Source organism: Monopterus albus, unplaced genomic scaffold (genome assembly GCF_001952655.1).
Source record: "Monopterus albus unplaced genomic scaffold, M_albus_1.0 scaffold154.1, whole genome shotgun sequence".
In the NCBI taxonomy this organism is placed as follows: Eukaryota; Metazoa; Chordata; class Actinopteri; order Synbranchiformes; family Synbranchidae; genus Monopterus; species Monopterus albus.
This window is the reverse complement of record NW_018128034.1, coordinates 944,014-960,467: the sequence shown is the minus strand read 5'-3', so window position 1 is coordinate 960,467 and position 16,454 is coordinate 944,014. Positions and strand designations below refer to the sequence as shown.

The window sequence follows — 16,454 nt, the reverse complement described above, 5'->3', positions numbered from 1 at the left end:
GTGGCGACATTTACGGAATTATCAACAATATGGCCGGAAATTACACAAAAATAAACGTGTGGCAACGTTATGTTTTGGTTTTGAGAGGTGTGGGTGCAGGTTTTATGTTGTAAAAATATTGCACTTTGATTTAGATAAGTTAATGGTGTGTTATTATCAGCGGAAATCCGTAAAACACACATAAAATTACAATGCCAGTTTGACTTGCGTTTTATTTTTGAAGTCATAATCGGACGTTTAACCTCTTTATTGTCACTACCTGATGCGCTTCCTCTACCTTGACGCACAGGTACATGGATTTGATCGAGAACTCAAATGAAAGTGGAATTTTGGAGTCGAGTTTATATAAGGAACAGTCAAAAATGGCTTAAAAAGGGGCATGTTTAATGCGAAGTGAAGAAGATAGCATTAAGTCGGGGATCGGTTTTTGGATGTAACGTGTATACTGTGAGTAATGTTAACTGAGAAGTTCATAAGTCCTCCTGCTGTGTAATGGAGGAAAGAGCAACAATGACAAGTCGCCATGAAAGTTAAAATCTTTTTTACACACGAAAGGGAACGTGGCTTAATGTTTGCGGTTGGTAATTAATTAATGTTGACTAAATGTGCAGGGAAAACCTGCTAAATAATATTTTCATTGTACTGGTTTGTTTTTAGCTAAATATGACAACAGTAAACATGCGTCCCAACACGTCGTCATGACAGAGACTACCATACACAATATGAGAATCACGCAATTTAAACTCTACATGTTTTCAATTAATACCTATAGCCTGCATAACACAAACGAAGATAATATCAGATTCAGTAAGAGTTTGTCTTCAGTTCGGTATCTTTGCAATCCAAAAACGCTGCTTTTTTACCTTAATAAAACCTGATGTTTTACGTCACGTTTGTTGTATTCACACTTCATAGATTCCTAGCATTGGTTTTTGGTTTAAGGACGGATGTATTCACACTTTTAAACATAGTCATAAAATATTTGGCCATGCTCTGTGTGTTCTCAACCTTTCCACAGGTGCAAAGGGTCATTAAAATCCAGGATTTTTACATTTATGTTTGGTGCCTTGATTCAACAGTGCAGTGCAGAACATGGTTTTGCATACAGCAGTTGGTTGTAATAGTTTTTGTAGCCTTTTCAGATAGTTTTTGTTTTGTAACAGCCCCAGTATTTTACAATTACATACTAAGTTCAGTTTCAGAAATCCCCATGACATCATACAGTGACTTTCATAATAGTTAATTGTATTTGACTGTGTGTTTACACATCCTCCATAGAACCAGTCAGGTTACTTTACCTGCCACCTAGGGATAGTAGTTTCACGTTTGTTTTGAAGAGCGATACCCTCAGGTGGCTACAAGCGATTTTAGGTCTTATCTGACAGTTTTGATAACAGTTGCTTAGTGATGACATTTCAATACCATCTTGCCATTTAGTTAGACCTCAGCTGACATTATTTTCTCTCATGCTTGTCCAGATTTTGGAGCCAGTAAGTCATGTCTGCCATTAGCACTGGCAGTCAGAGACACAGCTCTGGGCATGGCAGTCACAGGCACGGACCAAGCCGTGGCAGTAGCCAGAGGTCATCGTATGAGGAGCGCTGTGTGGACCCAGTGGAAGACAAGCTACCCACTTCAGAAACAAAGACAGTCCAAAAAGCTCACCTGAAAGATGCAGATGGGAAGGAGTCTGAGACCATTGGCTTCATTCCTGGTTCAGCTGACCCTCCCTCTGCAGCACAAACTTGCCATCCTTGTGCTTCTCCAAGGGGCTGTAGGATCTTTGTCTGTAGTGTGCTGACCTGCGGCTTGTACAGAGTCTGCCAGCGTTCCATCTTAGCTCCATGCCTGGTGCCGAACGAGGGCTCTTCAGATGAGCCAGAGAAGGTGAGTCTTCGCGCTGCAAAAGCAGGAGACAACAAAGATGAGGATGGCGTCGACTGGCTAGAGGATGTCCATATTGGTGGAGTCAAAGTTGACAGTCCAAGAGATTACTTAGAATTTGAAACCACCTCTCCAGCATATGTGCCTTCAGCTGGTGGTCTAACACAGGCCGGCCACACATCCTTACATGAGTCTATGAGGTTTGATGACTGGGAGGTTGGTGGGGAGAATGTGGACTCTCTGATTACTAAGAAGTTGCTGGAGCTCTACTCTGAGTATCAGATCGAAGAGTTGGCCAGGTGCACCTCAGACTCTGTGTTCCTGAAGAAGAGCAAGGCCATCAACCAGCTTATCAACTCACTGGCAGAGGAGCACAAAATGGACGAGCAAGAAGCAGAGTGTCGGCTGGTGCGCGGCATCATTCGTATTAGCACCCGGAAGAGTACGAAGAGGAGGCCGCACACGTGCAGGATGGAGAGGACACTGTCGGACAGCGGAAATGAGACAATGAGAGAGAGTCAGTCCTTCTCATTCAGCAACAACAGTAAGTTGCAGTTGTTCATGTTTTCGCTCCAAAAATATTGGTGTTACCTTTAAAAGACCAGAGAATTGCTTTCCTGCCATCCATCAACATGAAGTCTTGTTTTTACTGTTTCCCTAAGATGACTACAAATCAAATCCAAACATCCAAATATCAGATCTGACCTCCTCTGACATGTGTGCCAGGGAGATGTGGAGAAATAATGGAGGTAAGAAACCTGTCTTTTGTCATTACACACACAGTATATGGTTATATTCAAAATATGCACTCTTTCTTTTAATGAAAATGAGATGTAAAATTGTAGTTTGAATTGTGTGTAAGTGAGTATTTTATTATTAGTTATTAGGTCAGTCACTTTGTTGTGCCTGTTTTGTTTTCTCTGACAAGATTTATTTGACTGTTATAACCCTGGGAAATCCATCATTCATGTGTGTGCCAGCAGTGTGCACACATGTAGTACTGGTTTTGTCTAACGCTGGTTTGGCTTCCTGACTTCTTTAAGACCATTAAGTTTGCTTCTGTTTTTCTAAATGTTGCAGTAAAATCAACTTCTTACATTATTAAGCTAGATGGTTTTTTGTAAATTAAATGCTTTTGGCGAGAACAGATAATGTCTCTCCCTATACTATAAAATGTATGAAATGATTGGTCAGAGTCCCCAAGATGCATCCCAACATCTAGATGAGATTTTTTTAAATGTGCATTTGTTTTTTACATTTAGTTTATTCTTTTCAGTTATTATTTCTCTAAGCTCTATGAGCCAAATAAAAAAAAAACTGTCAGTTTTAGACAGATCTTTTCCACAGTGTTGATACAGAATCTGAGAGATTCATCATATTTTGAATATGATCGATGTGTTTGCTGAACATCACCAGTTTTTCTGTTCTGCAAGTTAATCTTGGTTTCATCTGTCTGTATGTTCCAGATTTGTGCAGGCTTTTTTAGATGTTTTCTGGCAAAGTCTAATCTGGCCTTTCTGTTTGTGTGTGTTACCAATGGTTTGCACCTTGAGTTAAACCCTCTGTATTTACCTTCATGAAGGTGCCTCTTGATTGTAGACTGACAATGATAATAATATAATAATAATTTATTTTTTTATATAGCGCTTTACAACACCGAAGGGAGCTCAAAGTGCTTCACAATAAAACAAACAGAGATAAAACAGAGCATGCCAAAATACATAAACAAACAAAAGAAAAGTTAACATTGCACAAATTTAAAACAACGATCTGTAAGAACTATAACACTCCTGTAGAATAAAAATGAGTCAAAATACAGAGGGAGTAAGATTATGAAATATAAAATCAGGAAGGCCTGTAGGCCCTGTATAGCATCGCTGCTAAATATTAGATGCCAAAAGCCAGTCTGAATAAATGTGCCTTTAATTTAGACTTAAAACCATTAACTCTGTTATAGATCGAACCTCAGGGGGCAGGGCATTCCAGAGCTTAGGGGCATACACGGTGAAAGAACGATCTACCCACTTTTTATACCTTGCCTGCACGACAACCAGAGACACATGCTCAGAGGAACGCAGCGCTCTAAACGGGGTATAAGTGGTTAAAAGATCAGTCAAATAGACTGGCACAAGACCATTAATGGCCTTGAACACAAACAGTAAAATTTTAAAATCTATTTTAAATTGTACCGGAAGCCAGTGAAGGGACTGAAGAATCGGGGTGATGTGAGCATTCTTTGGAGTGTTTGACAGTAGGCGAGCAGTTGCGTTCTGTACGAGTTGGAGCCTAAGGAGCTGAGACTGACTAATTCCATTATAAGGGGCATTGCAGTAGTCAAGCTGTGAGTTAATGAAGGTATGAATGGCTTTTTCTAGGTCAGCTCGAGATAAAAAAGGTTTCACCTTTGCTAGGAGCCTCAGCTGAAAGAAGCTTATTTTGACCACCGAACTAATCTGCTTGTCAAATTTGAGGCTGCTGTCAAATAACACTCCCAGGTTTTTCACAGTTTGAGTGAATAACAGGGCTGAAGCTCCTAGGCCAGATACAGTGTGAGTGGGGTCCAGGCTAAAAGCGATATATTCAGTCTTCCCTTCATTTATATGAAGGAAATTCTGTGCGAGCCACTCTTCCATATCACCCAAACACCGTTGCAAGGGGGCTAGTGCATTAGCATCACTCTGCATCAACCGCAAGTAAATCAGCACATCATCAGCATAAAAATGGAAACGAATGTTATGCTTAGAAATAATTGAGCCTAACGGTAACATATATAATGAGAAAAGAATAGGCGCCAGGATTGAACCTTGGGGAGGTAGAGTCATTGATCATAACTGAAAAGGTCCTATTGGTCAGAAAAGAAATAAACCATTTAAGCACAGCACCACACAAGCCAACGCAATGTTCAAGGCAGGATATGAGGACTGTATGGTCCACGGTGTCAAAGGCTGCTGTGAGATCGAAAAGCACTAAAACAACGGTATTCTTTGCATCAAGGGCTGTAAAAGAATATCATGGTGCACCTTCAGTAGCGCGGATTCAGTGCTGTGCCAGGATCTAAAGCCTGATTGAAATTTTATCGGCAATAGCATAAAGTTCAAGATGAGACTGGAGTTGTGTGAGGACAGTTTTCTCCATAACCTTGGACAAAAAAGGCAAATGTGAGATTGGGCGAAAATTTGAAGGAAGTATGGGATTGAGGTTAGGCTTCTTTTGAAGTGGCCTGACTACAGCATGCTTGAGGGCAGCGGGGACAATACCCAGCCTGAGGCCGCTGTTAATAAATGTGACCAGGCAAGGCCCAATAGTGTCAATGACCTCCTTCATTATCTTAGCACGGACAATATCCAGAGGGCAATAGGTGGAATTTAGCTGCTGCACTGATTTTTTTTTGAGTTACAACAAGGAAATTGGCGTAAATCTTTCCAAGGAAAACTGTACAGGAGACCCAGTTGGAGCCACAGTTGAGGATGTGGAGATATTTTGCCTGATAGACAGAACTTTATCAATGAAGTACTGTTGAAACACATTGCAGGTATGCACAGACACCTCATTGAACACAGTGGTGACAGGATTAATAACAGAATTTATGGTGCTAAAAAGAACTCTGGGATGGTGGCTGTTAGAAATGATGTTGGATAAATATTGAGTTTTAGCTTCTTTTACGGCTTTTTGATAAGTAGCAAGATTGTCCCTTAAGATGGCCAAGGAGACATGCAGTCCATCCTTCTTTCATTTACGCCACCAGTGCATTCCTTCTTTTTGAGAATGTATCAAATTGTTGATTTGGCCATTCCTGATGTTTCTACTACCTCTCTGATAGAGTTTTTTTGTTTTTTTAAGCCTTATGATGGTCTCCTTCACTTCTATTGACACCTCTTTGGACCGCATACTGGGAGTTCCAATTGACAGCTGCCAAATGCAGCTGGAATCAACTCCAGACCTTTTATCTGTTTCATTTGTCATGAAATAATGAGGAACATACCAAATCTGACCATGAAACTGCTTGTCAGTCATTTGTCCAATTACTTTTGAGCCTGTCAAATTGGGGGCACTATGTATAAAATGGCTATAATTCCTGAACAATTAATCCAATAAGTTTGTTTAACCCCTTGAATTAAAGCAGAAAGTCTACTCATCAATAACATTTTGGCTACTTGTTTCAGAGGCAAAATTATGAAAGTTGTAACTGTCCAAATACTTATGGACCCGACTGTACAGAGGCCATGACCTCTGTGTCCTTCTTGGCAGCAGTGTGCAGGTGTAATGTCTTCGAAAGATTCACAAATGGAACTGAAATGGAACGGAACTGAAAATGAAACGAGCTACTGTACACAAATGGTTGATTGTCAGCTGTTTTAAAAATGTCTGTGTGTGCAAGATTTTTAATGACAGAAGGATAAGAGCCTTAGGCATTTTTGTATTCTAATCCAAAATACTGTTCTTCTGTAAGCAGAAGAGGCTGGGCTTTTCTGTAAAAGGATACAGGGCTGGTGAACATCCTGAGAAGAACTCGAGCAGAACTTTTAAGTGAAAGGATTTGACAAATACACTTCACTGTAGACAACCTTATGGACCAAACAGAACAACTAAGAAAGAGACTCTCCACCAAGGTTACCAGAGAAATCTTTCAGGAGACCTCAAGATTCTTAGAGAAGGTGCAAATTACCTAACACAACAACAGCAAGGCACGCCAAATGGTTAAATTCCAGAGACTACACAATGGACAGCCAGCCTCAGATGTCCTCGGGTGGAGGAGAAAGGAGGAGCACAACCCACAACCATTGCACGACAAATGGGTCAAAAATCTCTTGGACAGAGAACTCACGGACACAGAAAAAGAGGTATTAGCCAAGGGATTGAACCTTGCGGTCACATCCAAACAAATCCCTGTGGTAGACTTCATCACAGCGATAGAGTCAGCCATTAGGAACAACAAGCTGCCTGAGACAGAGGTGGAAGAACTGCGGATGAAGGTCACAGCCGCTTTGGCCAGTGCCAAACTCCCACCCTCAAACCTTACCCCTGAGGAAAGGAGGGCTTTAGCTGCACTAGAGAAGGATGAAACCATCACAATAGACTGTTTACAGAAGCTGGAAAAGGAGGGAGTTATCGACCGGCGACTATACTACAGACTATACCCCGGGGAGGCCATCCCTTGCCTTTATGGCCTACCCAAAATACACAAGGAAGGAGCCCCACTCAGACCCATCATTAGCAGCATCAACTCTGTGACTTAAAACATAGCCAAGCACGTGGCCATCATTCTGGCTCCTTTGGTGGGAAACCCAGAAAAACACATAATTAACTCCCAGAACTTCATGAGGAAAGTCAAACAACTGCAGCTGGACCAAGACGAGATTCCCTTATGATTTCACATCCTTGTTCACTTGCATCCCCACCACAGAGGCTGTCAAGGCAGTGAAGAAGAGACTCAGTTGTTAGGGGACATTGTTGGCCATCAAAGGGCTGAAACACCACCAATGGGGATAAATATCTCCGACTCAATGCCAGTCAGGCAGAACTGATGAAGCCTCTTGGATGAGAGCGGAAACATATTTGACCTAGAAACCTAGTCCAGTTGATTTTTCTAAGTTTTTTCATCTTACTATGACCTGGATGACTGAGAATCTGCACAGACATGTTCTTCTGTAAGGCTCGCTTATACACTGTTACTCTAGGTTAGATTCACCAAATTCTCTCAGCTTATACTTGACATCGGCTTGTTTGAACTCGAAGAACGTCACCTTTTCACCTGCTCCTATGGTGTTTCATCAGAGCTGAACTGCGCTTTGACAGAAATAAAGAGGAAAAAGTCTGACATGAAGATGCTAAAGCAAAGGGTTCCATGATGGGACTTGGACAAAAACAAGGACGTGATAGTCACAGAACATTACTGAACTTCTTAGTAGTCCTTTTTAAAAGTTAATTTAGACAGTTTTTTAATATAGTTGATTTTGATATTGTATTTAAACATTCAGCTTCATTGGGATTAAGAAATTACATTTGAAAATCATTTGTATGCGCCATTTATGAACAGTTGTGTTCATACAAGTGGTTCTTGCATGAGGCCTTAACTCATTATATATTATATTGCTCCACTAAGCAAAAAATTCACAATACCTTTTATTAAAAAATCCAAAGTGGCCTTTGCGTTAGTCTGTCGAGTAAATACTGTCTGGTAGAATGGGATTGAATGGTCTCCATACAATACAAACCTCAGCAATTTCCAGTGCACTGTGAATGGGGTTGGTAGTATGCAGATTCAATGCTCAGTCTCTTCTTCTGTCTTCTTTTTTGTTGTTGTTCTTATAGGTCATACGTCCAGTTCGTCAAGAGCCTACTCACCTTCTAACACAGAGACCAACTCTTCAGGCGCTCCACTGATTCACACCTCTGTGAGAACATGAGTCCTGCTCCACTTGGCTGTTTATGCTTGAATTATTTGCCATACTGTGTCCACAAGGTCACATATGGGACTCTAATGGGGACACCACTTGCACTTGAGTTTCTGGCTGAGCGGAAGCCATGGCTTTACTGTGGAAATAGAAAATGTGAACGGCCACGCTATCTGAAGGACTTCACTGAACTCAGGGCTCTGTGTGTAGATATTTATGGTTGATAAATATTATGTATGTATTTGAAGGATTGCTTGTCTGAGAGTTTGCCCTGCAGGCCGATATTACCAGCAGCTCATACTGTAAATATTGTATCACACGTAACCGTCCCCTCATCCTTGAAGAACTGTTCATGAAATCTGACTCTGTTTATTGCTGGTCAGGTGAATGAGCTGTTGCTATGCAATAGATTTTAAAATCTAATTCAGTAAAATTTGAGTTTTTTGGCACATTTCATTTTCTTCTCATAGATTTGATTTTAAACTAATTTGTGTAGTTTTAAACTGTATTCAGTGCTTTCAATGTAGTGGATATGTAACACCTATTTACAGCCAGGGATTCTGAATTTCTGATCATAAATTTGGTTCTGATCATTTTCATAAAGTGACATATTTTTAGTTAATGATAGAAGGCATGGTAGTGTGCAAAAGAGGCAACAATGTAAAAGACTGAATTAAGAATATTTGGCAAAACAAAAAAGCTGTTTTATATGATGGTTCAAAATCCCCTTTTTGTGTGTGCGCACACATGGGCATATTTACCAAAATTCTGTTGAAGGAATAGCTTGACATTTTGGCAAATATGCTCAATAGCTTTATGGCTGAGACTTAAACAATAAGATTAATACCACTTTCATATCTGTATGCTGAAACCAATTCTATAGCTAGTTAGCTTAGTTTAGCATAATTTTTCAGTTCAGTTTTATTTGTATAGCGCCAAATCACAAGAAAAGTCATCTCAGGGCACTTTACAAAGTAAAGGTCTGGACCTTACTATTATTATTATTATTATAGAGGAAAACCCTGTCTGAAGCAAACAAAATCTGTTTGGCAACACCTGTAAGCTCACTAATTTATATTAATGCTCATTTGTTTATTTTGTATGAAACCCAAAGTGTAAAATCAAGAAGTTGTGGTTTTACAGGGGGTTTTATACTGGACTATTTCTTTACCACAACTTGTCTATTAGTGAGCTTTAGAGGTGCTAGTGGACATATTTGTTTTCTTTGGACAGATCCAGGCCAGCTGTTTCTCCTTGTTTCCTGTGTTTAAGCTAAGCTAACTGGACACTGGTGGTGGTTTGATATTTACCATACAAAATGAGAATGGCATCCTCTTGACAAGATTGTGAATAATATTGTTTCCCAAAATATACAGTATCTGTTTTTTGTTTTGTTCTTTTGCTTTCCCTGAGGAAAAACAAGTTGATAGACACTGAAAGAAGCAAGTAAGTGGACCTTCAGTTAAGATTTTCTTTAATGTCAAGCTTATTCCTTTTATCTCTATTGTGATTTTAATGTGGAGTGTAATTTTTTTTTTCTTTTCAGAACAGATTATTGTTAGTGTCATAACATGAAGTTCATATGAAGCAGATACAGTAGCTCTTAAGTTGGAAGGTAATTAGTGTTTGATGTGTTGTGGTTGCTAGTTTTGGTTGCGTCCTGGTCTGTCAGTAACGTACCTCTCAGATTGAAAGATGTATGAAAGCTGGTCTGAACTGCAGCTAGACTTCAGGTTGCTGTGTTTGCTCCTGGGTCCTGATGGGAGTTTGACCCGCTCACTCATTGGAAGGTTTTTGGCACTGTGGCCATCAGCATTAGAGCACAGTTACTGTTAGGCATTGATGCTATTATAGTGGCTTCAGTTAATACACATGGGTAGCTAAATGATTGGTCTAACTGTCCACTTGTCTGCCAGGATCTTTCTTATTTTGCCCTATTTCACTTCTAGTTGTAAAAAAATAAACCACATGCTTACCTTGGCTAATATGGACTGATGCTGGCTTTCTAGTGAGTCAGGAAACTGGCTGCATCTCCAGTGTGGTTATAGTGGAATTATGTAAAACTGGTTGTTCTGCTTTGGATCAAGAAGCAGCAAATGCTCTTGACCAATTAGAAAGTGATGAATGTGCCTGTGTGATACCAATATATGTAATTATCTCAAAAACCTTTTACCACAATGTGTCAGCTTTCCTATAGACCAAGTATATTGCTTCAATTTTCACCCAAGGAAATGTTATATTTTTGGCAAAAATGTGTTGGCAGACTTACTTTACTTTACTGATAGTAAACTGTCAAGATGTCTCATTATACAATAAAGTCTCTGAAGTGAAACAAAGTGCTGTTTGCCTGTTGTTTCCCACATATGGCCACAGGAGGGAGTCAAAGTCAAATGTCAAGCCTTAGTTCCCTTTCCATTAGGCCACTCATTCCTGTGCATTCATAGAAGTCATACATTCCTTAAACCCATAACTTCATCAAGTCAAAAATGGCATTAAAATGTTTATGTAATGCACTCTTCAATGTAAAATAAAATCCACAGTAAAACACTCGTTTATTAAAGCAATAATATTAAATGTAATAAATGTAGCATAGGTGTGTTGCCAGTGGGCTTAAAGAGCTCAGTGACCAGGCTGTAGCTGACAGTCTGAATGATGGAGGCTGCTAGAAGGATGTGGCTGAGGCGACCAGTGTCCTCTGGGTGCAGGAGGTGGACGCCCTCTTGAAGAGCTCTCTGAGCCTCTTTTTGGAGGCCTTCAATAATCACCAAGGCACTTAATCCTTGAACAATTGAATCAAATAAAGAGAAGGTTTTGTTTTAGCTCGTATCTCATGTTCAAAAAAGTAATTATCATGGCTGCTGACAGACAACTAACAACAAAAAGATTACCTGGACTAAACAGCATAATACCTTTGAGATGAGCATATTCCTTCCTCAGTAAATATGAACATGCAATTTCATGGTTTAGCTCCAAAGAATGAGCCACCAGACAAGACAAGGTTATTCTGAAAGTTGGTAGATTTGTAGAAAACAGTTTGAAACAGGTGCACTTCTAGTATTCCTCACCAAAGTCAATAAATAAAGAAATAAAAATGTTGTATGACGTGAACCCTTCCCTGTTTTCAGTAAACTGTATGTGTAAAGAGTTGAATTGAAAAGGGCAATATCTTTTCTCACATGAACTAATACAACAATAATGATACTTTTATCCTCTGCACATCTCAGGCACATTGGAAAGGAAAGTAATTAATCATGTTTCTTTACTTCTTATTATTCTTTTCACAAAAACTGATCCATATCTGACCTGTGCTAAATTCTCAGATTGACTGTAATTGCTGTTTTCCCAAAGCCTCTGTGTGAAACTCGATTCATTTTTTGTTCAGTTTCGTCTTCAACAAAACAGCCACTCCCTCAGCAGAAGAGAAACAGAAACCAAAACGGCAAAACAGCTGTACTTGGACATACGTGGCAAGGTAGGTTTGCCAAGCTTCAACATAATTAAATCATAATTAAATCATAATATAAGCTGTATATCACTGAACATTTGAGTTTTTGTTTTTAGATGGGGGCGATTTACAACCTACTTGAGAAGCACAGATTGGAGTCTTACTACAACGGGTTTCTACAGTTAGGCCTGAAGGATGAGAGAGATTTCCTTGATAGCATATCAGATGAAGACTTAAACAGCCTTGGTAAGATTGCTATAAACACTGAAGTGGTTGCAACTGTGAAACTGTAGCTTAACCAAAAATATTTAACATAATACCAAAAATATTTAACATAATACCAACGTCATTTAAAGGGGCATGTTTTTCTCATATGAACTGAAGATCACCTTAAACTCAGCAGCTACAGCTGACCTAAAACAGTTATCTAGAAGGACAACCATTCAGAAGATGTAGCTTATTATTTGCTCACAAAATGAAAATAATATGACTTGTGTGAGGGCTGATCAGCGCGGCATGCAAAATAATATGACTTGTGTGAGGTCTGCTCAGCGCGGCCTGCATCTCTTCCTCCTTTCTCTCTCTCGACCTGCGGGATCAGCATTCGGTAATGAGTGACTTGTTTATCGGTGTGCACAGCTGAGATGCATTCCTGTGATTACCTGCTCCTTTATTTAAACCTCTGGCAGACGCTCCGTCTTGACCGGAGCATTACCTGTAGATATACCTGTATTCATGGTATGTGTCAGACGTCTTTTTGATTTCTACGCTGATAGTTCCAGTGCTGTGGATTTCTTTTTTTATTCACTACTCTGCTTCCCTGACGGCGTTTGCTAATCCTCCTGGTTGTTCTGTCTACTCACGTGTCCATCCTAGATCCTCCTGTTCTCCTGGTTCCTGCCGTTAGTTTGTCCACTCACCTGTTCGTCCTGGTCTCCTCAGCCTATCCTGTTTTTGTACTGTCCAGCCTGATTATGCCACATACATTGACTCTGTTACCTTGTTTGTGTTTTTTCCAATAAACCACCTTTTTTTCCACTAACACCTGGGTCTTGCACATTGAGTCCTACCTCAGTTGTCCCTCACCCTCCTGGTGAAGGGGACTCAACAATAACAACTTGGGCCATTTGTTATATACTTTATAACAAAAGTGTTTGTTTGGGACTTCTTAATACTCACTGTAATGCTCCTCCAAATCTAGCTTTATATAATTACCCATGATACTCTAATGTGTTCTGCATATGTTTTCATTATGAATTTTTAATGTTTTGTTCACGCTATTAATGATATTGTATGCAATAGTCCAAATACAAAGCAATCTTGAATAAAATTTCTACAGCATTAGATTTAACTATAGGAGTGGTTTGTAGCCATTTAAAATATTTTAAAGTAAACCAACATATTTCCAAACAGGATTCAGTCAAATGGAAAAGACTCGTTTTTCTACCATGAAAAAAAACATTAGCAGATTCAGAGCTCGGGAACACTCAGCTGCAACACCAGTGCAGAAGTCAACGGGGGCATTCTCTCTGCTGTACACATATCCAAAATGTCCAGAACCGAAATGCATCAAAGGTAAGAAAACCATATAACTTTTAAATAAAAGTTATCAGAACAAACCTGAAAAAAAAAACATTGATACTGAAATGCCTTGAAAAGTTCCTGGTTCCTCTTGCTGCTGCTTTGAGATATATACACTTCTCAAACATAAAGAAAACATCATGAAGGGTGGTTGATGAAATGTGGCAATGTAATCTGATAAGTTACAGCTAGAAAAGCAGTCAGGTACAAAGGGCACACTGAATGACAGGGTGCAGAACAAACAAAACATGAGGATTTACTGTAAGGTAAAAGAATAGAGGCAGGCTGAACTATGACAGGGTGGTTACTTTTCAGGCTTTTATAATGAAATATACATTTAAAGCATCTTATTGTAAATACTGGTACCACATATATATATACCTCTGTACAGAACCATAAAAGCCTGTAAATGTACAGCAATTTATGTAGTTTATCAGTACACCAACACAACACACTTTAATTTTTGTTATTTTTAACTTGTAGATATGGATCCTGCACAAAACACAGTTGAGGATCTGATGTTGAGGATATGTCACCTTGAAAGTATGGAATCTTCCAAAGGTGTGTGTCTGTACACAGTGGATGGCATGCCCCTGACAGATGATCCCTTCTTCAACACATGTAAGCTATTTGTGGTTAATAAAATAAATGACTGGGGTGGATATTGGCCTTTTATGGACAGATTAAAATGTGTGAAAAGAATGAGAAGTAAACAGATAGCAATATAAGAATTAATTATACACACCTAGTTATTTTTCATTTCATTCAAGTTTGATACATGAACACTTTTATACTTTGCATACAGTATATAATAAATTTACATAACAGAAAGTTTAGAAAGAAAATTAGATCACTGCTGAAATATGCTGATGCACTAGTTTGTCTGTTTTAGCAACATGCCTCAACCGCTTTTTACTGTAGCAGCACAGAGACACATAAATCACACATACATTTGGAAAATGAGCTCAACCTGGCCAAAAAATAGCTTAGCTGTTATCTATTCAAAAGTAACTTCTTCTTCCTCTTCTTCTTCTCCCATATTTTTTTTATTTGAAGTTGTGCTAAATTCCTAGTGTTGCTGAACATTAATGGTAACCTAGTTGCTGTGCAGTCCTGCAGCCACCTTGTGAAACTGCTTTCTTGGTTTACAGTTTGGTTACTTTTCAACAGAGCAGTCCACAAGCAATGTGTAAAAACAATGAGAATTAAGCAGAAAAGTAAAGTATAGGAACCGTTTCTTATTCGAAATAGATACATTTATCATACAGGCTTATTACATAAACTTCCTTGTGACTTCAAGCTCATCATCTTTGCAACAACACTTGCTGGATGAAATAAGTTTAAAAAATATTGTACAGTAAAACAAAATGTGTGGTTTTGGTTTTGTTTTATCTACAGGGTCTTTACAAGACAGATACATTAAGAGTGGAGATGTTATCTATGCTATATTTACACCAAAGGAGAACCTGATAACAGCTCCTGTAAATTCTGAGCATCAGATAACTGAAACCCATGGGAAGGACACAGTTCGGTGTCACATCATGCTCAAGGTGAGGTACTTTACACTTAGGGATCATTTTCACTCAGCAGCAGCATCCACACCTTATTTTGTTTGAATATGGGACCATTCTATATGTTTCACTCACTGTGACAGAGCCAGATGGGGGTTTGGGGTGGCTCTTGGGCCGTGGTTTGACTATTTATTTAGTTTTCTATATGTGAAACATGTCTAGGGATTTATATGCTGCATTAACCATGAACAATCTATCTGGTAGAAAGACTAACTTACCACTGGCTATAGTAGCAAGACTCAGCTCTTTAAAAAATATCTATGGTCTCTCCCCTATCATGTGCATGCAGAGATGATGTTTACCTTTCTTTTCTCCTCTGTATTTAAAATCTTACCCAGGGAGACTTCGAGGTGATGGTGGACTTGGCAAGTGACACTATAGCTAAACTGAAGCACAAGCTTGCAAATGAAAGTGGAATTCCAGCTCATGTTCTTCATTACAAGTAATTTTGAATATTGCAATTTGTGGGTAGCATGGCATTTGAATCTGATTACTATCAATAGTAACATCAGATTTCCACTTCCTTTTGTACATCAACTTATCCATATTTTCAGAGGTGACACTGGGAGTGGCAACACTTTGGAAAGTCGTGGAATCTCAGAGGAGTCAACAGTGCACTTCTCACTTTCTTCATTTTCTGGGGACACTCCAGACCCCAAGGAATTCTTCACTGATACTGTTGTGCCTTCAGTGCAACAAACCCCCAAAGGAATGAGTGTCTTCCTGTCATCACTGTATACCACTGTAAGTAATGTGTCACACTGTATGTACTGTTACAAGTACAAGCAGCTAAATATTGCCACTTTCAGACATCGTACCCAGTGGCACAGCAACACAGTGGTTAGTGCTGTCAACTCACAGCAAGAAGGTCCTGGGTTTGAGCGTGGGCCGACCAGGCCTTTCTGTGTGGAATTTGTATGTTCTCCCTGTGCCTGCATGGGCTCTATCCGGGTACTCCGGCTTCCTCCCACTGTCCAAAGACATGCGGCTTAGTTTGACTGGTGACTCTAAATTGCTCGTAGGAGTGTGTGTGTGACTGTAGACTGGTGACCTGGCCAGGGTGTACCCCGCCTCTCACCCAATGTCAGCTCGGATAGGCTCCAGCTCCCCCGTGACCCTATTCAGGATGGATGGACATGGTAGCCATGAATTTGCCATGAAGTTGCTTTTTTGGCAGTCAGACATGGAGCTGCTGTGTGCCAAATTCACTTTGCTGGCGACGCGATATGAGGTTTTGCCTAGACGTGAAATAGCACGCAAGTTCCTGGGTAGCAGTGTATGTCTGAAAGTGGCTTTGGTGCGGTGGGTAGTGCTGTTGCCTCACAGCAAGAAGGTTCCGGGTTCGCGACCTTTCTGTGCAGAGTTACCATGTTCTCCCTGTGCTTGTGTGGCTTCTCCCCAGGTAGTCCGGCTTCCTGCCACTGTCCAAAGACATGCAACTTAGGTTGATTGTTGACTCTAAAATAGCCCATAGGTATGTGTGTGTTTGTCTGTGTGTTGGACCTGCGACCTGTCCAGGGTGTACCCCGCCTTTCGCCGATGCCAGCTGGGATTGGCTCCAGCCCCCCCCCCCCCCGC

At 40.0% G+C, this 16,454-nt stretch overlaps 2 protein-coding genes across 3 annotated transcripts in view; both read left to right on the top strand.

Annotated features, from left to right (window-relative positions):
• Positions 1–230: 230 nt before the first annotated feature.
• kdf1b (keratinocyte differentiation factor 1b) lies at positions 231–9,234 on the top strand. 2 transcript variants are annotated; one of them, XM_020614929.1, is made up of 4 exons: positions 231–289; positions 1,479–2,428; positions 2,547–2,633; positions 8,197–9,234. In XM_020614929.1, exons 2-4 carry the CDS (start codon positions 1,498–1,500, stop codon positions 8,289–8,291), a joined length of 1,113 nt encoding a protein of 370 aa, XP_020470585.1. In that variant the 5' UTR covers positions 231–289; positions 1,479–1,497; the 3' UTR covers positions 8,292–9,234. The 2 variants fall into 2 exon arrangements, with proteins under 2 accessions (XP_020470585.1, XP_020470584.1); XM_020614928.1 differs by having other exon boundaries at positions 237–447.
• A 2,445-nt stretch (positions 9,235–11,679) lies between these two features.
• The window catches only part of LOC109968581 (uncharacterized), a 37,166-nt gene continuing 32,391 nt past the window's right edge, over positions 11,680–16,454 (top strand). The window contains exons 1-7 of the mRNA XM_020614938.1: positions 11,680–11,751; positions 11,841–11,970; positions 13,138–13,299; positions 13,789–13,926; positions 14,704–14,855; positions 15,215–15,318; positions 15,431–15,620. Coding sequence (XP_020470594.1) covers positions 11,841–11,970; positions 13,138–13,299; positions 13,789–13,926; positions 14,704–14,855; positions 15,215–15,318; positions 15,431–15,620 — 876 coding nt within the window. The 5' untranslated portion in view covers positions 11,680–11,751. The remainder of the gene's footprint in view (positions 11,752–11,840; positions 11,971–13,137; positions 13,300–13,788; positions 13,927–14,703; positions 14,856–15,214; positions 15,319–15,430; positions 15,621–16,454) is intronic.